Raw genomic sequence first — 24,789 nt, 5'->3', positions numbered from 1 at the left:
GTCTGTCTGAACTTGAACGCAAGAATTTCCTTCAGTTTTCTTTTTCTTGTCTTTGTTTTGTTTTTGAAACGGGGTTTCCTTATGTAGCCCTTGGGGCCTTGACCTCACAGAGCTTAGCCTGCTTGTTCCTCAGAGTTCTAGGTGTAAAGGCCAGTACCTCCACGGCCTGTTGTTTTGTTGAAGCCCAGGCTGGCCTTTCCTGATGCCACCTACTGAGTCGCTGGGATTGTCAAACAACAAAGCAGGAAGCATTTCTTGTAGATCAGGTCTAGTGATGAACTCCCTCAGCTTTGACCTTGGAAGTCTTCACCCCTCCTCCACTTTCTGAAGGACACTTTTGTTTGCCTGTATTTTCTCTTTTTCCTGTCATCATTTTCAGTATGCCATTGCACTGTCTTCTTGCCAGCCAGATTTCTGCTGAGAAATTTCTTCATGATATTTTGGGAGATCCCTTGTGTGTAATAATTTGCCTTTCTCTCAATTTTCTTTATGACGTTTGGACTATATTTCTTAGAATGGGTGTCTTTGGCTCACCTCAGTTAGAATTCTCTGAGTCTCTTAGGCATGGTCATTCATTTCTATCCTCAGATTTGGGAGGTTTTTGTCAGTATTTCTTGAAATATGCTCTCTGTCCCTCCCACCTCCATTTTCCTCTTCATGAAGCTCCCATAATGCATCAGCCTACTTGATGGCGTCCTGTAAGTCCCTTCGATTCTATCACTTTTTTCACTTTTATTTTTCTCAAGACAAGGTTTTACTAGGTAGCCAAGGCTGGCCTGAAACTCAATATATAGCTCAGGCTTGCCTGTAGCCTCTGGTAACCCCTCACTTCTAGCCGCCCTAGTGCTGGCGTTACAGAACACGCCACCACGCCCTGCTCTTCATTTCTGCTCCTATGATCTGGCAAACTGGACTCTTGAGTTTGCAGACTCTTCTTTTAATATCATCTGGGTTGCTGAGGAGCTCAGAGGGTAAAGGCACTTGCTGGGTGCTCAGTGGGGAGAGGCTCTTGCTGGGTGCTCGGTGGGGAGAGGCTCTTACCTCAAAAGCCTGACAACCTGGGCCTGATCCCCGGAGTCCATGTAAAGGGGGAAGGCAAGAACCGATCCTGCAGGGTTTTCTTCCAGCTTCCACGTGTGGACACCGTGGCACATGCACCCCGCCACCCCCCATCTTGCACACACATAATAAAAAATTGTTAGCCGGGCGGTGGTGGTGCACGCCTTTAATCCCAGCACTCGGGAGGCAGAGGCAGGCGGATCTCTGGGAGTTCGAGGCCAGCCTGGGCTACAAAGGGAGTTCCAGGACAGGCTCCAAAGCTACAGAGAAACCCTGTCTCGAAAAACCAAAAAAAAAAAATTGTTATTTTTCTAAAAAAGAACATATTAAAATCTCATTTTTTAAGAAAATAGGGGATGTGGCACACATCTGTAAAGGGGCAGCTTTCTTTCTGTGTTTGTTTGTTTGTTTGTTTTTTAGATAGGATCTCACCTCGTAGCTCTAGCTGTCCTGGAACGCAATCTGTAGACCAGGCTGGCCTTGAACTCAGGAGAACTGCGGAGAATTGCCTCCCCAGTGCTGGAATTAAAGGCAAGGGCTGCTATGCCCAGACTTAATATAATTTTTAAATATATGTATGCACCTACCTGAGTTTGTGTGTACCACGTGTGCAGGTACCTATAGAGGCCAGAGTCTTTTGGAATCCCCTGGAGCTGGTAGTTGTGAGCTACCTGGCGTGGGAGCTGGGAACTGAACCCAGGTCTTTTGCAAGGGCAGTAAGCTCTCCTAACCACCAAGCCTCTCCCCAGCTGCAGAGAGTATCTTTTGAGGCTAGGTTCTCTCCTTTACAGTGGAGCAGGGGATGAATCTCAGACGTCAGATGTGTGCGGCAAAGTACTTTACTCATTGAGCCGTCCCTCTGGCCCATGCAGATTCTTCTGCTTGCTCAAGTCTGTTACCGAAATCCTCTACAGCAATGGTTCTCAGCTTCCTAATGCTGCAGCCCTTTGATACAGTTCCTCATGTTGTAGTGACCCCCAACATAAAATTCATTGTTGCTTCATAACTGTAATTTTGATACTGTTACGATCATAATATAAATATTTGATATGCAGCCTATCTGATATGCAACCCCCATGAAGGATTGTTTGGGCCCTAAACTGTTCAGGACCCACGGGTCATTGCTCTAGTGTATTTTTCAATTATTATAATTTTCCATTTAAGGGTATTTGTTTGGCTCCTTAAGGCTCCTCTCTGCTGATATCCTCAAATTCTTCCTGCGTCATTTTCTTCTGAGTTCCAGTTTGCATTCATACTGGGAAGCGCCTTCAATAATCAGCCCAGCTACACTATGGGGTGAGCTGGAGACAGTCTTCCAATGCTTTGGAGGGATAGGGTCTCTCCACATAGCCCTGGCTGTCCTGGAACTCTCACTATGTAGATCGGACTGACCTCAAACTCGAAGATCCACATACCTCTGCCCCCTAAGTGCTGGAATTGAATGAAGGTGTGTGCGCCACATTTGGCTGAAGATGTCTTTTCTCATTAGAGGTGTTAGGAGTTTATAATCTCTTGCGCCCCCTGGTGTCGACTCCAGTCCTGCAGGCACTACGGCAGCAGGCTTCTATTTCTGCTTATGCCAAATTACATGTCTAAGGTTTCTTGTTTTTTCCTTTTTGTTTCTTGAGACAGGGCCTCACTATGTAGCTCTGGTTGTCCTGGAACTCTATATGAGTTAAACCCAGAGATCTACCCGCCTCTGCCTCTCACATCCTGGTATTAAAGGCGTGTGCAGAAGAGGGAGGGAGCAGAGGAAGGAAAACGGAGGGAGAGAGAGGAGGAGAGGAATGGCATATGACACACAAGTGCTGTGCAAACTCTATAAGGTGCTCCGTAAATGCAAGGGAATCGTCTGAGAAGTCTCCTACAATTTAGATTAAATTACATGTACTTACTCTCTGTGTGTGTGTGTGTGTGTGTGTGTGTGTGTGTGTGCACATGTGCTATGGTACAAATGAGGTTAGAAGGCAGCTTACAGGAATCAGCTTTCTCCTTCCAACTTGTGGGTCCTGGAGGCCAAACTCAGGTCATCAAGCTTGGGAGCACGTACCCATTGAGCCATCTTGTCAGCCCAGTCTTTATCGTTTTAACCATATTTATAAGCACTGGGCAGCAGATTCAGTTCGTGGTCATGGCATTATGCCCTCTATTATCTTGGACAGGCCACTGTCTCCGGCAGTCTGTTTCCATTCTGTGAAATGTAGATATATTTTTACCTCCCAGGGTAAAACTTCATATGAGTGTAAAATTCCTGGTATATATATCCCAGCGAGGCTGAGTGGCAGGGCCCCATCTGCTAGATGAAGTGACAGGCCATACCATGCCAGCTCTAATACCGGAATCACATTCTGGTAACTGGGCACAAACAAAGAGCACTCCTTATCCCAGAAGGCGGGACCCCAGACTAACAGAAGAAATAGGAAGGGGTACCTTGTATTTGATAAAGGGAAGCTGGGTGGACACTAAGCTTCCATGTGAGAAACTGCCATATGAGACCAGGCCGAAATCGGAAACCAGGCAACCTTGGTGTCCGAGTCCCAGGGACAAATCTACTGCTATTAACGGCACGCTATCATCCAGGTCTATTAATGGCACGCTATCATCCAGGTTTTAAGAATTTTCCTGTTATCCCATTCCAATCCCCTACTCCCTGCCACCGTCATTTTTCCTAGCCACAAAAGTGTTCAATCATAACCTAAAGTTTGAAAGGTCCTCACACTGACTTCTGCCACACTAGCCCCCACCTCTAGGCCAGTCTCCTTCAGAGGCCAACAATGCCCACGTGTAAAGCACGCGGAATAGCGGCAGAGGTCAGAGTCTACACGGGCCCCACCACACACTCACTTATGGTGTTTCCATCCGCCCTCGGGGGGTCTCTGTGGCAACCAAATGAGATAAAGAATGGCACGTACAAGCCACAGCCTGCAGTGGTGTTCAGCCAACTCATTCCCTTTCCCCTCCCCTAAAAGCTCCAGAGGCTCGGCCCGCTGTCCTTCACATTTCAGAGGAGCCGCCATCTGTCTCGGAATTCAACTCCTTCACGGGAAGGCTGCCCTGGAACAATCTCCCCAGCTCCCCACATTGCTAAATAAGTACACATGTTCTTCTCATTGATGTGTTTTACTGGTGATCACTGAGGAGTGATCAAGTTGGGGTGAGGAAATAGGTAACAGACACGGGGAGTGTGAGGGTCCCTGGACTCTGGATCCCTGAGGCTTCCTTTTCCTTCTTACTGAGGAACCACAGGCCTCTTCTCAGACAGAGAGGCCCCTCCAACAGAGGCCACGCCTCCCGGCCTAGGGCTCTAGAAATTGTGTTGGATGAGGCACAGCAGGTAGGAACTCACAGGGCACTGCGGTGTGTCTGAAGCTAGATGGCTTTAAAGGACCCGCAGACAGTGACGCCATCTCAGGCACTTCCCACAAAGTCAGGGACTAATGTCCCAATGACAAGAGCATGTCCTGAGCCTATCCCACTTTCTCCACCCCTGAGGAAGTGAAGACTGGGCACTCTGGTTTTCCAAGGCAAGAAACTGCCTGGAGGGAGGCAGGATTCCCTGACTTCAAAGGCAACACCGGACCATTCTACAAAGGGAAGGGTTTGCAGGCCAAGTGGCCACAGCAGGTCCTTAAGGCCTCCTTCTATAGAGGTGGGCTCTATGCTCTCCCCGACTCTCTAAGTATGGCTCCCCTTTAGCTAGAATCTTTCTCATCCTGCTCGCCCAAGTGTGTCTTCTGGTGTCGGATGAGGTTGGAGCTTCGGGAGAAGTGCTTCCCACACAGAGTGCAGCGGTACGGCTTCTCCCCTCTGTGCGTCCTCTGGTGTGCACCAAAGTTGGAGATATCGCTGAAAGTCCGCCCACACTCGGTGCACTCGTAAGGCCTCTCACCCGTGTGGGTACGGTGGTGTACCCCAAAGCTGGAGCTGTTGCTGAAGCTCTTCCCACACTCGCAGCAGATGTAAGGAGCTGGCTCCAGGTGGGTTCGGCGATGGACAGCCAGCGTGGCACTCTGACTAAAGCCCTTGCCACAGATGTCACAGCGGTATGGCCGCTGGCCCAGGTGGTCTTGCTGGTGAGTAGTGAGGTCTGAGCGCCGCCGAAAGCTCTCCTGACACTTAGCACACTGGTAGTGCTTCTCTTCCAGGTGGATCCTCTCGTGCCGGATGCGGTTGGAGCTTCGGGAGAAGCTCTTGCCACACTCCGAACACTTGTATGGCTTCTCACCAGTGTGGATCCGCTGGTGTGTTCTCAGGTTGGAGGTATTGTTGAAGGTTTTGCCACACTGCACACATATAAAAGGCTTCTCATCCACCTCTGGGCTTGAAAAAGCAATGGGATTCCCAGGGCCTCCAGCTTGGGCAGTGACTTTCTGCCATGGCATTTTTGAATGTGTTCCTTGAAGACCCTTTGACAGACTCGCCTGCCCATGTTCCTCCCCAGGTATGATCTGAGAACCCTCTGAGCCATCCACTCTCCAAGGCTTCTCCCCTTCCCCTTCCTCAGGCAGGTGTGCTTCCGGACTCTGCTCCTTCTCACTGCCCATCTCTGAACCCTGGGAATGAACATAAATGGTCAACACCTTTAGTCCTTGTGTTAGGCCATCAGATCAGAGAATCTTGCATTCTGGTTAAAGCTTCCTCCCCCAGGAATAACCTCAACTAACTGGAATACTTGTTGAAAGCCTTTTTTTACTTCTCAACTTTCAAGTGATAAACTTTCACAGACATTTAGGGCTATCCATCACTAATGGATGTATTCAGCGCAATTTGAATGTCATCTAGACTATAATTTATATGTAAGTAAAGGTGCTTCCATTTAGAGATTAATTCAGTTTCTTCCTGTTGAGTAGCCATCTACTCACTGATTCTGAAATGAGCATATCTAGAAGTAGTTACTTACAAGGCCCAACTCTGAACAGTCTCCCTGTCTATCCCTTACCATAATATACCAACCGGCGGGGCTGGAGAGATGGCTCAGTGGTTAAGAGCACTGCTTGCTCTTCCAAAGGTCCTGAGTTCAATTCCCAGCAACCACATGGTGGCTCACAACCATCTGTAATAATATCGGGTGCCCTCTTCTGGCTTGCAGAGAGAATACTGAGAATACTGTATACATAATTAATAAATAAATCATACATACATATATATATATATATATATATATATATACACACACACATACCAACCGGCTAACAAGTCCTACTGCAGGACTTGAGCTCTGTCTGTCATTATAGATCGATCAGTGCCGACTTCTGCACACAGACATCACACAGACTCACACACACAGCTATACCCACACCAAACGCAGCTATCAGCTAGACACACTACATACATTCATATCACAATACAACTGACATGCTAACATCAGCCACACAGACGACATACACATCCTTACCAGATACAGCAACATAAAATACACGCCCCCACAGTGAACTGAGTAACAGAAGGCCAGAAGTTATACCCAGAATGCCTGTCATGCTTTCTTGTTTCTACTCTCACCCACAATTCCTTGGAAATCTCCTGACGTGCCCACTTCCTCCTTTGTAACAGAACGTCATACTTATTGTTGTAGTGAACTTTGTACGGCTCAAGGCTGGGTGCTCAACTGCTTGCTGAATACGAAAGTAAGTGGATGAGAACTTTCATCTCAGCCCCTGCTGACTCTACCTAGGACTTTAGGATCTATATACAAGGACCTATGTGGCCTCCATTAATTTCTTTTATTTATTTATTAAATATGCTTCTCTATGTAGCTGTGGCTGTCCTGGAACTCTCTATGTAGACCAGGCTAGCCTTGAATTCACAGAGATCTACCTTCCTCAGCCTCCTAAGTGCTAGATTTAAAAGCATGTGCCACCACACCCAACTGTACACGTTCTTTTAAAACTGCTGAGATCATATTTTACCAAGTATATATCCAAGGCTGAATGCTGGGTAAATATAAAGAGTAAAAAGGGGCTGGAGAGATGGTTCAGCAGATCAGAGGTCCTGAGCTCAATTCTCAGCAACCATCTGTACTGAGACCTGGCGCCCTCTTGTGGCCTGCAGACATATATGCAGATAAGAACACTACACGTGATAATAATTTAAAAAGTAAAAGACCGCCCGGCATAGTGGCACACACACGCCTTTAACCCCACCACTTGGGAGGCAGAGGCAGGCAGATCTCTGTGCATTTAAGGACCGCCTGGTCTACATAATGAGTTTTGGAACAGTCAGAGTTCTGTCTCAACAAACAAAATAAGCAAACAAATAAATAAAGGACTGAGTTGGGGATTGGAGAGTTGGCTCAGTGGTTAAGAGCACTTGCTGTCCTTGCAGAGGACCCAGGTTCAGTTCCCAGCACCCATATCAGGTAGCTCATAACTGCTTGTAGTTCCAACTCCAGGGGCTCCACAGGCACCTGCACTCATATGGTGCATATTCATTTACTCAGGTGCACACACACATATATATAATACATTTTTTAAAACCGAGGTGGAAAAAATGACTCAGTAGATAAAGACATGAGTGACTTTGATCTCAGTTTGATCCCCAGGACACCATGGAAGGAGGCAGGAACCAACTCCTGCAAGTGGTCCTCTGAGCCCCAATGCACACGATGTCAAGTACACACACACACACACACACACACGAATAAAGAAATTTTTTTTTTCTTTTTAAATAGAATGATTTAGGGTTGGATGATGGGACCGATGAGACTGACCAGCTATGATTAAAAGCACTTGCCACAGAAGCCTGACAAGCTGGGTTCAATGCTGGAACCCACAGTAAAGAGAACTGACTCCGAATGCTGTCCTGACCTCCACATACAAGCTGTGGTGCCACTGCCACACCCACTGAATAATAAATACAATTTTTAAAAAGATGTAAGATTATGATTACCACCCTCATACAGTTACGACACAACAGAATGAAGCAGATCGAGAACACAATACAGAACATGAGGTTCCAGCGAAGAGTGACTGAGCCACATCTGTCCCCATCCTTCATGGCCCAGCACTGCACATGTAACACTTTCTGCCCGGTGGTGGCACACACCTTTAATCCCAGCACTCAAGAGGCAGAGGCAGGCAGATCGCTTTGAGTTCGAGGCCAGCCTGGTCTACAAAGTGAGTTCCAGAACAATCTCCAAAGTTACACAGAGACACTCTGTCTCGGGGGGGGGGGGCAGAAGTAATATTTTCTAAAGGTCCTATAAAGCACTAGACTACAGCTGAGCACTCAATATGCATCACCTCAATTCATCTTTTTTTTTTTTTTTTTTCTTTTTTGAGACAGTGTCTCACTATGTAGCTCTGGCTGTCCTGGAACTCACTATGTAGACTAGGCCAGCCTCTGCCTCCTGGGTTCAACTACTCATTTTTCATAATTATTTTAGAAATGATGAAACTGAAATGCAGAGAAACTAAGTCACTAGCCCAGGAGCACACAGCAATTGAAAGCCTATACTCAGGCAAAACTGAAGCCTAGCGCCATCACTCCAGGCTGAAGTTTTTACACTGCTGCTGGAGGGAGAAAAGGAAGAATGAGGTGGGAGAGCGCTACAGCAGTTAGGACCACACAGAGATGCCAAGAGTGTCTCTGAAGTGGGCGCAGAAGCAGCTTCATGGGGGAGGTGGTATTTGAACTATGACTTGCAAGATGGATGGATGAGCAAGACCAGAACTGTCAGGAACAGGCAGGGAGTCCATTACTTACTGAAAAGACAGTGCAGCGCAAATACAAGGTCATATTCACATTGCACTTCAAAGATCTGAGGGAGAAGAGAGTTAGTGCATACTGGGTTTTCTTCCTAGGAGCTCAGTGGCACAGAGTCTGGAGCAAGCGTGCAAAGGAGGGCCCAGTTCTAGGAACAAGCCAAGAAGAAAGAGCTTGGTGATCACAGATGACGAAGGGATGAAGGATAAAAGCCTGGATTAGAGGGGAGTCTCCAACCTGTGGCCTGAAAGATTAAAGTTCCAGATCTGGGTACAAGTCAAGGGCACCATGAATAACATGGAAGGACCAGGGGCAAGGTGTGGAGACTCACGGGAGCTGCATAGTGGGTCAGAGATGGAACATCAAAGGAGCCTGAGTCTGAAGTGGTCACGGTGAGGGGACAAAGGCTGCAGAAGTGTCCAAAGAGGCTGTCTGAGGGGGGAGAGCAGGGGAAAGTTGGAGGAGTCAGGGTACAGCGTCCTGGAGGGCAGGAGCTGAGTTCAGAGAGGTCGAGGGGCTTGGGGCTGGAGGGGGAAGAGCGACCCTAAAGGCACGTTGTTTGGGAGGAGCAGGGAGTGGTCCAAGGCCAACAGTAAGGGCGGGAGGGTAGCGAGAATTGGACAGGATCACGGCGAAGGGACACACAGCCCCCGGCGGCCTTTGGAACCCACAAAGCGAAACAGCAGCTTCCAAGCCATTTGCGAGAGCGAAGGGGCCGCGCTCCAAGCGCCCCGCGCGTCGCGACCGCCTCCCCCCCACGTCACCTCAGCACAACCGCGACCCACCTCACTCCCGCAGCTCGGTCAGGGACAGCGCCGCCTGGGTGAGCGGGGGAAGGAGCCGGAGCCGGAACCCAGAAAGGACCAGCCTCCGCCGTGTCGGGATTGGATTCTGGGGACATCCTTTCTCTCTACGGCCAATAAACATTGGTCTAGGGCGCGGCATGCTGGGAGTTGTAGTCCTGAAGCGGTTTGCGTTGCTGCAAACATTTGCCCAGTTCAGAACACAGCTGTCTTCACTTCTAAGGTCATTAGGTTTCTTTTCTGTTTTACTTTTGAGATGGTGGCCCTCGATAGAAGCCTCGTACTTCATTTAAGGTTTTATAGTTTAAAATTAAAAGAGCATGTACCTGAAAATAAGCTTAAAGATAAGTATTCTGATCTCTTTGTCCAAGAAGAGGAGTGTCCTCGTCCAAGGACTGACCTTCAGCCAGGTCAGCCAGGGGCCCAGTACAGGGATTTTCTGTGTCCTTCATGATCCTCAGTTAACCCAAAAATCTCATCAGTCTGGATACAACAGACAGTTTAGAATCCAGAGCTAGATTTTGGTTTGGGGGTTTGTTTGTTTGTTTGTTTGTTTTGGAGGTTTGTTTTATTTTTAAAAAGCAATAAAGATTAGGAGCAAGATAGAGTGTACAGATTAATTGAATGTACATGATAACTACAAGCTTTTCGTGTTTGTATGGTCTTTCAGTGCCTGACTTTGGAGCTGGAAAAGGGTTAGGGTTAGAGATGGTTCAGTGGTTAAGAGCAATTACTGTTCTTTCAGGGGACCTGAGTTCAATTTCTAGCATCCACATCAGGGAGCTTTCAACCAACTCCAGATCCAGGGGATCCAATAACTTCTTCTGGCCTCCTGGGCATCTGCACATGAGTACACACACACACACACACACACACACATCTGAAAAGAAAAAGAGAGCCACAGACTGTATAATCCCAATTCTTTCCTCTGTAAAACCCCTGACACAGCTATTGCAGAGACTGAATGAGTGACTAGATAGATAATCTCCTGCCTCCTCAAATAGCTCTGGTTTCTGTGGTGACGTCTCTCAATAGGTAAGACCAGCCGGGCGGTGGTGGCGCACGCCTTTAATCCCAGCACTCGGGAGGCAGAGGCAGGCAGATCTCTGTGAGTTCGAGGCCAGCCTGGTCTACAAGAGCTAGTTCCAGGACAGGCACCAAAACTACAGAGAAACCCTGTCTCGAAAAACCAAAAAAAAAAAAAAAAAATTAGGTAAGACCAGTGGGCTTAGTTTTAGGGTTGACTATTTAGGCAGCTATGTTTGGAGCTGAAGATGTGTGTGAAATATAAGTATCATACACTATTAATTTATAAATTGGCAAAGATAAAACCTCAGAGGCAGACTGGGAATCAAACTGGGTTTATCATGAACTGTGTCTAAAGCGTGCTTGAAACCAACCATCATGTGTTTTCTCCACAGCTTCCTTCACAATGAAGACAACATGTCAAACAGTAAATACTCAAAGCTGTATTTAATAACTGTACAAAGACAAACAAAATATCCTTTGAGACTCTGTAATAGCAAGTTTTACATATCACCTTGACCAGGTCACAGGTTCCCAGATATTTCATCAGACATTATAATTGTTGTCCCTGTGAGGGTAGTTTGGACAAGATTAACATTTAATCAGTAGATTGAGGAAAGCAGTTACCCTTGTTAATTCCAGGGGGAGTCATCCAATCAGTGGAAGATTCCAGACCAGTTTTGGGGCCTGTCCGGAGTTGGACAATACTTCAGGTCTTTCCCTTGCCTTGGACTGAAATTAAACATTGGCTCTTTCTAGATTTCCAACCTGCCAACTTCAGTCTCATGTGTATTCATTTTCTGCCCCCATTCCCGCACTACACACACACACACACACACACACACACACACACAGTTGGCTCTGTTTCTCTGGGGAACCCTGACTAACGCAAGCACTATTAGAAAGAATTTGTAACAGATCTAGTTCCAGAGGGGTCCAGCTGCCTTCTCACCTGCAAACTGGTGGGAAGCTCCACAAAGAGGCTGCTTCACATACATGGGTGTTACCTGAAAGTTCCTTGTCTTCTTTTTCTAATCCACACCCAAAAAAATAAATGTGTAATGTTTGTGTGTGTGTGAGCGCGCACATGCGCGTGTGTGCATGTGTGTGTTGATGTATAGTGCAGTGAATTGAAGGTGCCCTTGAAAGCTAGAAGAGAAAGTCTCATCCTCTGGAGCTGGAGTTTCAGGTGGTTGTCAACTGCCCAATATGGGTGCAAGAGCAGTAAAAGCTCTTAATCCACCAGTCGTATTTCCAGCCTTGAATTCATTATTTTATTGTCTCACTATATAATCTTTCAAATAAGATGTCTTATTTGGTTTTGGGGTTTTGGGGGGTTGGGGGAATTGAGACAGGGTCTCTCCATATACCTCTGGCTATCTTAGAACTCACTATGTAGACCAGGCTGGTCTCAAACTTACAGAGATCTGCCTGCTGGGACTAAAGATATGCATCACCATACCCAGCAATAAGACATCTTATTTTAAATAAGACCAACTTTCTTGAAATCAGTAATCTATGACCCAGAGGCTATTGTTGAGTCTTGAAGAATAATGGTCTTGTGGGTCTATTGTGGTGAGTGGCTCAAACTGCCACTTTTTCTCACTGGGCCTCTCTGAACTTCATGAGGTCTTCAGAGGGTCAGAGCCATAGACTGCAGAGTGACCACACAGCTGGACAGCTTTGATTACAGCTGTGCCTCCCAGCTCCATGCCTATGTTGAGGGTTTTGGGAGTATTATAGTTCCTGGTCATCGTGTAGGTAAATTGATTTTGAAAACATGCACATTCTGAATGGCTGCCTTTCAAGCTAACTGTTGAAAACATACTCTGGTTGTCTCCAGACTGTGCTGTCAACAGCATGAAGGAAATAGAAAACAATGGGATGCTGACACCTCTGTTTCAGTCCTGAACAAAGAAGGGAGGATGTGCGATTCACAAGACATACACTTGTAAAAAGCTGGCTTTGGGAGTTAGAGGCCTGAACTGGGGGCAGGGCCGGGGGTAGAGAAGAACAGTCTTTGATGGAAGAAGTCAGAGTCTGGGACTGTCGCTTCACTACTGAAAACCCATTGACGCTGTGGGAAGTTCCTGTCAGGATTCCCTCAGGTACAGAGCCTGTCCCCTGAGACTGCACTAAACACTGCTGAGATACAGCCAACATCTCCTACTAAACTTCCACTGAGTGAGCACTGTTCATATCAAGAAGTCATCCACCAGGGCAATGGGAATGGTTAGTCTTCAGAAAAAAGGCAGCGTTCAGAATTGAACCCTGGGAGAAAGGTGGTACAAACAGAAGCCACAGAAGTGTCTGGATTTGGGTCAAAGACCAGAGGTACTGGAGAAACAGATGCTGGGCCAGAAGAGAGAGTCCAGGGTGCCAAGCTAGAAGATGCTCACCTGCGTGCATCAGATCACAGGGCACAGCCCTACAGAGAAGGAGCCTTGAACCCCTGAAGGGCAGGGCCGAGGCTAGAGGGCCAGGTATCGTTGACAGGGAAAAGCTCAGAAGCCTGAGGAGACAGTAAGGACGGATTCACCGTCAGGGACACGTCTCCATTAGCACGGCTTTTTCCTTCCCGTTTGGTGACAACCGATTCATCTGACTTCTGCAGTTCGGTACAAATAACTAGAGGTGCCGTGTTCCTCCCCTCATCGTGAAGACAAGGTTCAAAGAAAGGACGAAGGGGGCTAGAGAAACTGTGGGTGAAAGTAAAGATGTGGGACTTGTCAGTCACGTTGTAGAAGGCGATGACTCCCGCTTCATAGTCCAAGAAAACCCCCACACACTTCGGAGACTCCTTCAGACGGAAGGAGGTCTGTGGGGACGTGAGAGCTTCATACTCATTCCGACGGCTCTGCCGCAGGAGCCAGTGGCCGTTGGCCGGTGAGGCCGTGACCTTCCCCTTCCTGCTCACGGAGTCACTGCACACGCCAAGGATCCATTTGGTCTTCTCGCCCACATACACCTCCCAGTAATGACAGCCAGTGGTGAAGTACTCAGAGCCAAGCACGCTGACGACAAAATCAAACCTCTGAGGGTGGTCAGGAACGGACCGCTTCTTGTCGCCAAGTCTCACACATCTCCGATCCTCAGACAGAATGAGTTTGGGATGGGCCGTGTCAGGGTCCAGGGTCACCACCACTGTAGAGAGTTGGAGGGGAGAAGAGAAATTTATATCTTAACGAATCTTCAGGTAGATTTGGAGGAGAAATACTCTGGAGGACTGCAATCTGTCACTAATCTGTTTTAGTTCATGGCTTTCCCCGACCACATCCACAGACATACTGGAACCAGACTTTTAGCTTGCAGACGGAAAGCTTGCCTAGTGTGCCTGAAGCCCTAGGTTCCACTTCCAGCACTATGTAAAACAGATGGGATGACGCAGTACGACGGTATTGGGGAGTGGAGGCTGGAGCATCAGTAGCTCAGGGTCATCCGTGGCCTCAGAAAGAATTCGAAACCAGCCAGCACTGCACTAGACAGCCTCAAAAAGCTAAAACACAAAAGAATCTAGACTTGGATGTTAGACCGTGTTCTGGTTAGCTTTTTGACAATCTGATAACAAGCTAGACTCTAGTGGTTCTCAACCTGTGGGTCACGGCCCCTTCCCTTGGAGGTTGTGTATCAGAGATCCTGCATATTAGAATTTACATTCCAATTCATAACAGTACAAAATTACAGTTATGAAATAGCAATGAAATAACTTTATGGTTGGGGGTCACATGACATGAGGTTGCAGCATTAGGAAGGTTGAGAACTGCTGTGCTAGAGTAATCTGGGAAGAGGGAAACTCAATTAAGAAAATGCTTCCCAGCCTGGTGGTGGCGGCGCATGTCTTTAATCTCAGCACTCAGGAGACAGAGGCAGGCGGATCTCTGTGAGTTTGAGGCCAGCCTGGTCTACAAGAGCTAGTTCCGGGGCCAGCCTGATCTACAGAGTGAGTTCCAGGACAACCAGGACCACACAGAGAAACCCTGTCTCCACAACAACAATACAAAACAAAAGCTATCTCCATCAGATTTAACTGTAGGAAAAACTGATGGGTTCATTTTCTTGATTAATGATTGATACGGCAGGACTCAGCTCACTGTGGGTGGTGTCACCCCGGGGCGGGTGGTCCTGAGTTGTATGAGAAAGCAGGCTGGACAAGTCACAGGGAGAAAGCCAATAAGCCACATGTCCCCATGGTCTGTACTTTAGTCCCTGCTTCCAGATTCCTGTTTTGGGTTTGACTGATGATTAATCGTGAGCTGTAAGCCAAACATATCTTTTCCTCCTGTTTCAGTTACGGTTGCTATTGCTGGGACGAAACACCTTGACCAAAAGGAACTGGGGAGGAATGGGTTTATTTGACTTACATCTCCTGGGTCACAGTCCTCTGAGGGAAGCCAGAGAATGACAGATTTGATCCAACTGTGCTGCATAGCGACCCAAGCACTACGTATAATAACATGAATTTACAGTCTGGATTCAAGTGGGACGGGATGAAAACAGCGACAGAGTCTGAGAAACATGGACTCTGGAACGGAAACCGGGAAGGCTGACTTAACTCACCAAAATGCAGCCGGGCTCTTCTCCAACCTAAAAGGCAAAGGGGGGATTTGTTAAAGCGGAGTAGGAATGGAGGCAGCCCGGAGGGCAGAGCCAAACCCAGAGGAGGAGCATCTCACCTGCATTGGCAGCGGCTCTTTTCAACTCTGGGGGAGAAGAAACAAGGGGTGAGCTATCTGTCACTGGACTTACGGGGCGGGAAATACGTTGGCATGGAAATTACAAAAACATGGCAGACTTACTCAGTTCACTCCGGAGCTTCTCTGAAGAATAAAAACAGTTGGACACATCAGAACAAGGACCATTACCCGCTCGCTATGCTTCTGTCCCTCACACCCACGTTCCCATAACAGATTAGAAGCAGCCGTGTCCTGGGACTTTCCCCATAATGATGCCTGCAATAGTGCATGGCTCCCTGGGAGTCCCCAGAGATATGACAGATGATCCCCAAATTCCTATGTGAGTCAAATCTTACCTTCAGGTACAGTAAATATTACATTTGTAGGTGACAATGTAAGTGAAGTATGTGAAGATGTTATCGAATAAAATAAAAGTTTATTTAAAACTGTCACCAAGTCCCTATAAAATCTTGTTAGCATGTGTATTTTCTCTATGTAAAATATGTAGACATGTCGCATGCCTTCAGTCTTTTGTTTGTCTTCTTGTTTTTCGGTTTGTTGGTGTTGGGTTTTGTTTTGTTTTGGATGAGGGTCTCACCATATAGCTCTGGCTGATCTGGAACTTGATATACAGACCAGGCTGGCCCCAAATTCAGATTTGCCTGCCTCTGCCTCCTGAGTGCTGGGATTAAAGGTATGCCACCTTGCCTGGCTGTTTTTTTTATTATTAAGTGTTAAAAATTGGTTCCCGTGGATGAAATGACTGAGAATTCAGAAGGCCGTGTCACATTCCAGAGGGGAGGCAACAGCCGTAGACCCTGCCTAGGGAGCACTATGCCCGGTGTAAAGGACGTCCCAGGGGCTTCATCTAAGAGAGGCACACTTCTCAGTAAAACAGTTTTCATTTAGAAGCTACGTAAGTGCTGTGTAGGAAACAGAAACAGACAGCGCTCACAATGGGGATGTCGACAGCCAGGCAACCCTCCTTGGTTTGAATTGCCCTGTTCCCCCTGCCCAGATAGTCACTGAGCCACTCAGCCTGCAGCAGAGACAGTAGCAGAAAGAAGGTGGCACACGAGAACTTGACAGCACTTACTGAGGGCTTTGTGGAGTCTTCCTGAAAACCAGAGAGAAAGAGAGGAGTGAGTGACCTGATCCCTTATCCCTGGGGCCCTGGAAGGCCCACCACTCCACCACACACACACACACACATACACACGCACACACACACACCACCAAGAAGGAAAGGTCGGAGCTGCTTCCATCAGTTCCTAATCCAATCCCTGGTTAAAGTCAGACTTAAGAGTCCAATGGAGCTTGTGTAAATGGAGCTTGTGTAATTTTCCTGCTGGTAGCCCTCCCTTTGTTTCTCCTTTCCCTTTTTTTCTGTCTGGTCTCACTTCCTCTGTTTCCATGTGAGTAATACTAGGATGTGTGTGTGGGTGGGTGTGTGTGCAAGCGCACACACACATGTGTGCACGTTCTCGTGCCTTACTGCCTTTCTGCAGCCTCCTGTTTACAGTATCTAAGACCCATCACTAACTCACTCTCTGGAGTGACTTTATAATTCTCTAGAGCAATTCTCCAAAGTCACCGTTTTCACAATTCAGGGCCCCAGGAAGCTTGGAATATTTATATGCTTCCTGTGCTTTGCAAGAGTGCTTCTACCTTCTCTAGAGGGCCCACCCGGTCCCTATCTTCCCCAGCCTAGCATTATCCTTGTCAGAGAATTGGAGCTATGCACCTGAGTCCACTCAGCTAAGGGGTAGACCCAGGGCAGGCTCCTGGCTTGGAACAGTGACTCTGAATAAGCCATAGCTACTCAGGAGCTTAGGATGTATGACTGTCACTTCCACGACTAACTGCCACCATTCACAGTGCCCTGCTCTTACACAGAGTGAGACCTGGAACCCCTTAACAGTGACATGTATGGAATTATTATTCCTGCTCTGAAGAAAACAGGCTGAGGCTCAAAGGACCATAAAATTTTCTCAAGGTCATCGATCTAGTAAGTGACCAAGGAGGCGGGATTTGAACTCAAATCTGTCTGACCTCTAAGTCAGTGTCCCTTGCCATCACACAATGCTGTTCCTTTGTGCTCTTGGGCAGAACAGTCAGCCTGACTGCAGTATAAACTCTATACTCTCCAACCCCAGGTTGGGGAGAAATGACGTAGGGCCAGATTCTAACATCATTGAACTAGGAGCCATCAAGTCAGTGATAGATCTCTACAAGACTTCAAAAGCATCTCTTCTGACTTTTGTCCCCAGCACATGTTCATCCAATTAATGATGATGAAGTGGCATTGAGAGAAAGAAATCCCAGACCTTGTGGCAGATCTTTTGAAAAGGTTTTCTCTTTTAACACTGGAACTTAGTATCCCCATATTACAGATGAGGAATCCAGAGTCCAGGGCAAGACTCAAAACTCAAGGCCACAATATGGGAGACCAGCAAGTTGGATCAAGTACAGCCAACCCCAAAACCTGCAGCACTTCCACGGCACGGCGCCATTGCTCTGCATGTCAAGATCATGTGGATCCCTGAGTTTCTCATTCATCCCATGTGACCTTGCTCATATATCTTTCAGTCACAGGCAGACCTCCTTTTAAGAGGATTGCTAGAAAGATTGATGAAGGAGCAAATGGTGATCCAGACACATGCATTCGGACATTGGCACCTACTCACCCATTGGCACCAACTCCATCGCCCCTCGACACTGGAAACTGAATTCTAGTACTATGGAGGGACTGCTGGCATCTACTGTAAGAAGAAAGAATGCTATACTCGCTCACTGCCTCTGGCTCGGTACATACCTTTTTCTTTGGCGTGGTCTTCCAGAAGATTTTCTAGAGAAAGAAAAGGGAAATCAGATAAAATTCTTGGCCATTTCAAGGGAAGGTTCTGAGTCCCTGTTGGTTTTATCAGCTCTTGAACTGCCCCCAACTCTGCCATCTTCATTTCTGCCCCTCCTGATTCAGCCTGTCATCTCTCTTCTGAACCACAAAAATGGGAACCCAATTTGTCTCGCAGGTCCTCTGATCTCTTCACAACCCAGTAGCCAAAGAGCCCTCTTCAGAGCTCCATTCTGATCAGGATGTCCCCATTCAGTGCGTTACCTCTGCTTTTAGAAAAAAGACTGAGTTCCTCCATCAACACAAATAGAAGGTGGCGGAACTTTCAGGAACAAATGTAGTTCTGTGAGCACTGGCGATACAGAAACCAACAAAACAAAAACATGTTCCCCACCCGTACCCAGAACACTTACCTACCTCCATCACCTGTTCGTACAGAAGCTTCTCTAGAAAGGAGAGAGGGGAGAGCGAGCTCAGTTTAGGAAGCATTTCTTCCTAACACACAGTGTTGCCCAAACATGGCCTAAGCCATCTGATTAGGATTGACCCCTTGCCAATATAGGTGTCTGGCCATTTGAAAAGATCAGAGTCTTCACACCATCAAAAGGGGGAAGAAATGTTGGGTTACGTAACTTTCCAAATCCTTTGCAATCAGGAGCCCAAGAAATGTGACCATTTTAATGAGGGTTTTATCCAAATGGATATAATTGAATTTCCTGATTAGAAGGCTCTAATTTCTTAGTTAATTAGAAAGCTGCCAGGGTTGGTTGCTGTCTAATTTCTCGAAGGGTGAGAACTCACAGTTCTACCCAGGCCTCTCCGCAGTTTACTGCATTCCCTCTGCCATGTGTGAGTCCCGGGTTTATGATTGTCCCAGTTTTCAACTTGCGGGGTCTCCCACCTCTGTAGATGCCATGCCCACATCTACGTCTGCTAGTCTCTCCCTAGAGCAGTCACAGTCCCCCACACCCCCACACCCTACAATCGCTGTCCTCACAGCTCCACCACCAAGTTACCTTTTGATCTTTTTTGTTTACAGATGAGCCAAATGCCAAGAAGGATAAGGAGTCCCAAGATAGGCAGGACCACAGAGAGAGCCACCGCTGGAGAGGACAGACTTCCGGGAGCTGGGGCTGAAACAGAGACCACCAATGACCACCCTCAAGGAGACGGCTGAGAGCAGTTCTCTGCCTCGGAGGGTAGGTGGCTCAGGCATATCCAACCGACTCCATCGGCTCTAGGGAGAACCCTGCCAAGACTGATGAGCCTCTTTGCTTCCCTTGTTAACTCACACTCTGGGTGTCAGAGAGAAATGGGATGTTCGCATCTCATGAAGACTTCTCAACCACAAGTTCACCCTGTATTCTAACTCTATGGACAAATACTCTTAGAGACCTCAAAGCCCAGAATGTATGCTCCTTAACAATTCCAGCGGTCCCTCATGAGTCCCGCCTGCCTTCTCAAACCCTTTCTGTTGTGCAGCCACAGACTTGGCTACAACAATGTGTTCCACGCTGTTTCTCTGCTCCACCGTCAGCAGCAGCAACACAAGGTCTGTGGACCACAGCGGCAGGCCTGGAGCTCAGACAGGAAGGGGAAAAGAGTGCAGGGGTAGGACTGCACGTGTGTGACCCCAGGAGGCAGGACAGGAAAGTGTGGGGCTGTGAGGAGCCCCAGCTGACTGTACATCCTTGTTCAACCATTGGGAGGCCCTAGGCAAGAGACCCAGCCTCTCCCAACCTGGGTTATTCATCTGTAAAATGGAGCTGGTAAGAGTCTTAATTCCCGCCGGGCGGTGGTGGCGCACGCCTTTAATCCCAGCACTCGGGAGGCAGAGGCAGGCGGATCTCTGTGAGTTCGAGACCAGCCTGGTCTACAAAGGGAGTTCCAGGACAGGCTCCAAAGCTACAGAGAAACCCTGTCTCGAAAAAACCAAAAAAAAAAAAAAAAAAAAAAAAAAAAAGAGTCTTAATTCCCTGGGACTATAGGGGAGGGGAAGGACTTAAATAAGTCACCTTAAACTCTTATCAGCTAAGGAGAGGCGGTGCAGACGTAAGAGGGGAGGAGCATAAAGGGAGGAATGAAGAAAAGGATTGGCAGATGTCCAGGAGGCTTCTCTACCAATTTATTTTATCACGTGACTCCGTATTTCAAAGCTTCACACTTTTTAACCCAGCAGTTCCGTTTTTTTAAGAATGTGTTCTGAATCAGCTCCAAATAAGTGTGAAGATGCCCACCGCACCACTAGTTATCAGATGTGGCGGGGGGGGGTGTCGGGGGGGGCGGGAGGGGCGGGAAGGGGAGGTCGGGGGGGCAGGAGGGTTTGCAAAGCATCTGGAGTCCCAGAGACAGCCTTCGGGTTACTTTGTTTTGATCAATAGCCACATGATGGAACTTGATGCCTCCCCAAAAATCAATTTATGAAAAACACTTCAGCCGGGCGGTGGTGGCGCACGCCTTTAATCCCAGCACTCGGGAGGCAGAGGCAGGCGGATCTCTGTGAGTTCGAGACCAGCCTGGTCTACAAGAGCTAGATCCAGGACAGGCTCCAAAACCACAGAGAAACCCTGTCTCGAAAAACCAAAAAAAAAAAAAAAAAAAAAAAAAAAAGAAAAACACTTCAGAATTAGAGAACAAATAGCTTATGGCTTGAGAAGTGAGAAAAGAAATGAGGAACAAACGTGGACACACACACAGAAGCGTTGCACACTCCTGAGGGCATGTGAATGGAGACCCCCAAAACATTAGCAGTAATTCTCTATGATTTATGAGATTCTATGCCATTGTTTTTGATTTCTCTAAAATGTTCCACTTTTTCATGTTTATTTTTTACAATACACATTCTTAGAGCTATAATATAATTCATAGAATGAAAAAAACTGAAAAAAATTAATTTAAAATTTTTACATGTGTGGGTGTTTGGCTTGCATGTGTGTCTGTGTAACGTGTGTGTTTCTGATGCCCCAACCACTGAGCCATCTCCCTTCCCCTGAAAAGTCTTTATAAAGCCCCCACAAGGAAGTGTTTCCTCCAGGCTCCTCAGGAGCCTCAAGCTGATTTGCACCCCCACATTACCTCCAATAACCATGGCTGTGGTCTTCTCTTGGCCGAGGATCTCATTACGGACAGTGCAGGACACATTCCCCAGAGCGCTGTCCCTGACGCGGCTGGACACTGCTGTTCGGAATAGCCCAGTTTCATCCAGGGAGTGGGTCTCTGAGAGTGACAGGAGCACTCTGCCCTGAGCGTCTCTCCACTGGGTCCATGGCTTTGGGAACCATCCCATTGACCAGCACACCAGCTGGATCCAGCCAGCATCATAGCTCTTCACGTGGATGAAGGGATCAGAGCCTGAAACTAAAGAGGACAGATTGTCTGATTGAGGCAACCCAACTGACTGGCAGGGATGTGGTGGCAAGGGTACGGTCCTAGCCAGTGTCCTGCCCTCCACCCCTTCCTCTGATGGACAGCTGTTAATAGAGCTCTCGTTTCTGACTTCCCTTTACCCTCAGTGGCTCTGACCACCACAATGGGATAAAACAGTCAATCCAAATGAAGTTCAAGATCTGCTCATGACAACACCCATCCACACTATTCTGATTCTTTGGGCACCTCAGTCCCTGTTTGAAAGGTGATTTGCCAATCCCCGACCAAAGGACTCCGTGACTGGAAAAAAAAATCTACCAACTACTATGGGTTTTAAATGAATTCATCTTTCTTTGGTAACTAAGTGATAAGTAAAGATGATCAGGGGTTGGAGAGATGAGCTGGCTCAGGGGTTAAAAGTACTGGCTGCCCTTCCAGAGGACCCAACACCCCCCATGGCAGCTCATAACTGTCTGTAATTCTAGTCCCAATGGGATCTGACACTCTCTTGGGGTCTGTAGGCCCCAGGCCCCAGGCAAAACACCCAAATGCATAAAATAAAAGTAAATAAATCTTTTAAAAAAAGACTGACAATGGTAACCCCATGGACTGGCCTGAAGTGAAAGCAGAGACTTGGGCTGGGTCTGAGGTAGACTGATATTTATAAAAACACTGAAGCTAGTTTGAGGAACAGTCTCTAACTTCTGGCTCTTTAAACCCTCAAGAACCTGGAAAAGGACAGAGAAGCAATTCCTTATCACAGCAGGGAATCCTGGCTTTTGAGGACTTTTCCTTATAACCCTGGTTGTGAGTTTCTTGGTAAACAAAGCCGAGAAAGCTGCCCTTGTCTGAGCCCGCCAGCCTGTGTTTATCCGGACAGTGTTTTCCAAAGTCCAGTTTTCTTCCCCTTCCCGGAAGAATCACCAGTCAGGGCTTCACTGAGATGAGCAGATGGGCTAGAGAAGACAGAGCTGACAAAGCGATTGCCACAAATGACCCAGGCCCCTGCAAAGCATCCTAACCTGCCACTTGCAGGGTCACGTTGCCCTCTTGACTCTGGTTTCCGACCCGGAACTGGCATTGGTACGGCCCTCGGTCCTCGAGCCTCACGTTACTGATATACAGAACGTAACTTTGCTTCTGGGTATCTCTCACCAGCGTGGTCCTGCCCTTATATTCTGGCATCAGATCTTCATCACTGTTCTGCCCATCCCGGAACACGTGGACAGCCTGGGTGCGAGGCAGGTGTGCAGGCCGTTCCCACCTCACCTCGCTGAGCACCATGCCTGGCCAGAGCAAGAGGGGGCAGGGCAGCTCCGCTCTGCCCCCGAGTGGGGCCAGGTAGAACTTGTCAGTATTCCCTGTGGAACAGACACCAAACGGGGTGAAGGACGCTGAAGAGACGCTTGGGGGATGAGTGAGAAAGGGGAGTTTCCTAAGGAAGGGCAGAGCCTGGGAAGGAGAGTAGACAACGGAACCCAAGAACCAAATTCCAGCGCCAAGTCTCATCCTGATCAGACCTCCCAGGCAGAGAAAGATCCAAAACTCCTACCTGACACCTGAGCAGGCAGCTGGAGGAAGGCTAGAGTGAGGAGGCAGCAGAGGAGCCGGGAGCCAGAGGGACTTGGTGGTCTCTCCATATGAATTAGGACAGACACCGGAAGAGGACTGATGAACTTGAACTGAAGAACCTAGGAGGTGGGGCCAAGACCCAGGTCACGCGTTCCACCTGAGGAGCAAGGACATGTGCTTCGAAGCCCAGCTTCACTACCCTTACGCTCGTGTGACAAAGTGACTAAAATTCTCAGAAACACTTTCTTTTCTTCATCCTTAAATACTTTAAATTGTATGTATATACGAGGGGAGGTGTGTATACCACGTGAGTGCGGGTGCCCTGGGAGGTAGAGGAGGGCATCAGCTCCGCTGTTAACGGGAGACGCTGGTGGTTGTGAGAAGCCTGATGTGGGGACTGAGAATGGTCCCTAGGAAAAGCAGCAGTACTCTTAACTGCTGAGCCATCTCTCCAGCCTCCCTGACGCCCTTTTAGATTTATATATAACCAACAGAGGCGTACAAGTCTACTATTCCATCATGAAGACACCAATCCTTCAAACGGGCACTGGGGGTTGAATAGACCTGGGTTCAGGTCTCACCTATTTTCCTTTGCTAGCTCCACATCTCTAGCAAGGTTGTGTACTATCTGTGAGGCCACGTTCTTAGTCCGTGGGGGAGGGGCCTGTCTTCACACGTAGGTGGGAGGACTCAATATATAGATGCCTGGAGAACAAGTGCGTGATAAATGTGTACTGAGCGAAAAGGAGATAGTCATAACTCAGAGGTGCACTGTGTGCTCTAGCAGCCGGAGACCCCAGAGGGCTCCCTAGTAAAGCTCCGCCCACCCACTTGCCATTGCCCAAAATGCGTTAGCAGAATCTTTGCAGACACACCGAGGAAAACGTTGAAAATGCAAACACTCTAGGAGGCGAGAACACTCCGAAAGCCTCTCTAACATTTCACATCCTTTGTATCACTTTGGTTACTGGAAAACAGTCTGGAGAAATGGTTCAGCTCTTAAGTGCACTGCCTGCTCTTGCAGAGGACCTGGGTTTGATCCCAGCATCCACAAGGTAGCTCACAGCATCTGTAACTCCAATTCCAGGGGATCCAATGCCCTCTTCTGACTTCCACAGGCACTAAGCATGTACCTGGCATACATACATGCATGCAAACACTCATACACATAAAATAAAAAAATCTTTCCGAAAGCATAAAACCATCGTGGCTTTGGTACCTGATGTTTTCCGGGAATGTGGCATTACACACATTGTTCATGCAACCATGTATTCTTCGACCAGATTCAGTGTTCCAACACAGACCTGTGAGAATTTTAAAAGATAATTCAATATGGTAGGTTGCTTAAACATTGCTACAAATGACAGTGCATTGGCGGCTGGAAGCAGGAGGCTTCGTCCTAGGGGTAGCTGTGCGGTCTCCAACTAAATGAGACTCTGAGTAAAAGGAAGCTGCTGAAACTCTTAGGCCTTGACTTTCCTAATTTTAAAATAGGAATGTTTTACAATTTCACCACCAAATTGCTCTAAAGAAAGGTCAAAGCTAATTAATTAATTAATTTTCTTGTTTTCCTACAACCCTGCCTTCAGTAGGATGTATTAAGTTTTTAAAGTTTTTACCAATTTGATAACGAAACTGTATTTCTTAGAATTTGGTAGTCCCTTGTGCTAATCTGTACTTCTTTGATTATTCATTTGTTTGGTCCTTGTCAATGATTTCCTCTGTATTTTGCTGG

The 24,789-nt window shown here is 47.6% G+C and overlaps 2 protein-coding genes across 3 annotated transcripts; both read right to left on the bottom strand.

Annotated features, from left to right (window-relative positions):
* Positions 1 to 4,176: 4,176 nt before the first annotated feature.
* Znf691 (zinc finger protein 691) lies at positions 4,177 to 9,608 on the bottom strand. The gene is made up of 2 exons (XM_057784766.1): positions 9,546 to 9,608; positions 4,177 to 5,612 (listed from the first exon to the last, which is right to left on the bottom strand). Exon 2 carries the CDS (start codon positions 5,601 to 5,603, stop codon positions 4,752 to 4,754), a length of 852 nt encoding a protein of 283 aa, XP_057640749.1. The 5' UTR covers positions 5,604 to 5,612; positions 9,546 to 9,608; the 3' UTR covers positions 4,177 to 4,751.
* Positions 9,609 to 11,825: 2,217 nt separating this feature from the next.
* Ermap (erythroblast membrane associated protein (Scianna blood group)) lies at positions 11,826 to 23,201 on the bottom strand. Of its 2 annotated transcripts, none has more exons than XM_057784679.1 (11): positions 23,035 to 23,201; positions 22,505 to 22,843; positions 21,192 to 21,473; positions 19,133 to 19,249; positions 18,530 to 18,562; positions 18,078 to 18,110; positions 16,359 to 16,379; positions 15,386 to 15,406; positions 15,263 to 15,289; positions 15,147 to 15,173; positions 11,826 to 13,733 (listed from the first exon to the last, which is right to left on the bottom strand). In XM_057784679.1, the coding sequence occupies exons 1-11, from the start codon at positions 23,120 to 23,122 to the stop codon at positions 13,018 to 13,020; spliced, it is 1,704 nt and encodes a 567-aa protein (XP_057640662.1). In that variant the 5' UTR covers positions 23,123 to 23,201; the 3' UTR covers positions 11,826 to 13,017. The 2 variants fall into 2 exon arrangements, with proteins under 2 accessions (XP_057640662.1, XP_057640663.1); XM_057784680.1 differs by having other exon boundaries at positions 21,192 to 21,467.
* Between the last annotated feature and the right edge of the window lie 1,588 nt (positions 23,202 to 24,789).

The sequence above is a fragment of the Chionomys nivalis genome, chromosome 11 (genome assembly GCF_950005125.1).
Source record: "Chionomys nivalis chromosome 11, mChiNiv1.1, whole genome shotgun sequence".
NCBI classification, from domain to species: Eukaryota; Metazoa; Chordata; class Mammalia; order Rodentia; family Cricetidae; genus Chionomys; species Chionomys nivalis.
Note: the sequence above shows the minus strand (reverse complement) of the source record. Positions and strands in the feature narration are given on the sequence as shown.

Coding starts and splice junctions, on each gene's coding strand:
- Ermap (XM_057784679.1), bottom strand. CDS start 23,122: ATGGAGAGACCACCAAGTCCCTCTGGCTCCCGGCTCCTCTGCTGCCTC. Junction 18,111..18,529: donor CGAACAGGTGATGGAGGTAG/GTAAGTGTTCTG, acceptor TTCTTTCTCTAG/AAAATCTTCTGGAAGACCAC. Junction 15,174..15,262: donor AAGAGCCGCTGCCAATGCAG/GTGAGATGCTCC, acceptor TTTGCCTTTTAG/GTTGGAGAAGAGCCCGGCTG.
- Znf691 (XM_057784766.1), bottom strand. CDS start 5,603: ATGGGCAGTGAGAAGGAGCAGAGTCCGGAAGCACACCTGCCTGAGGAA.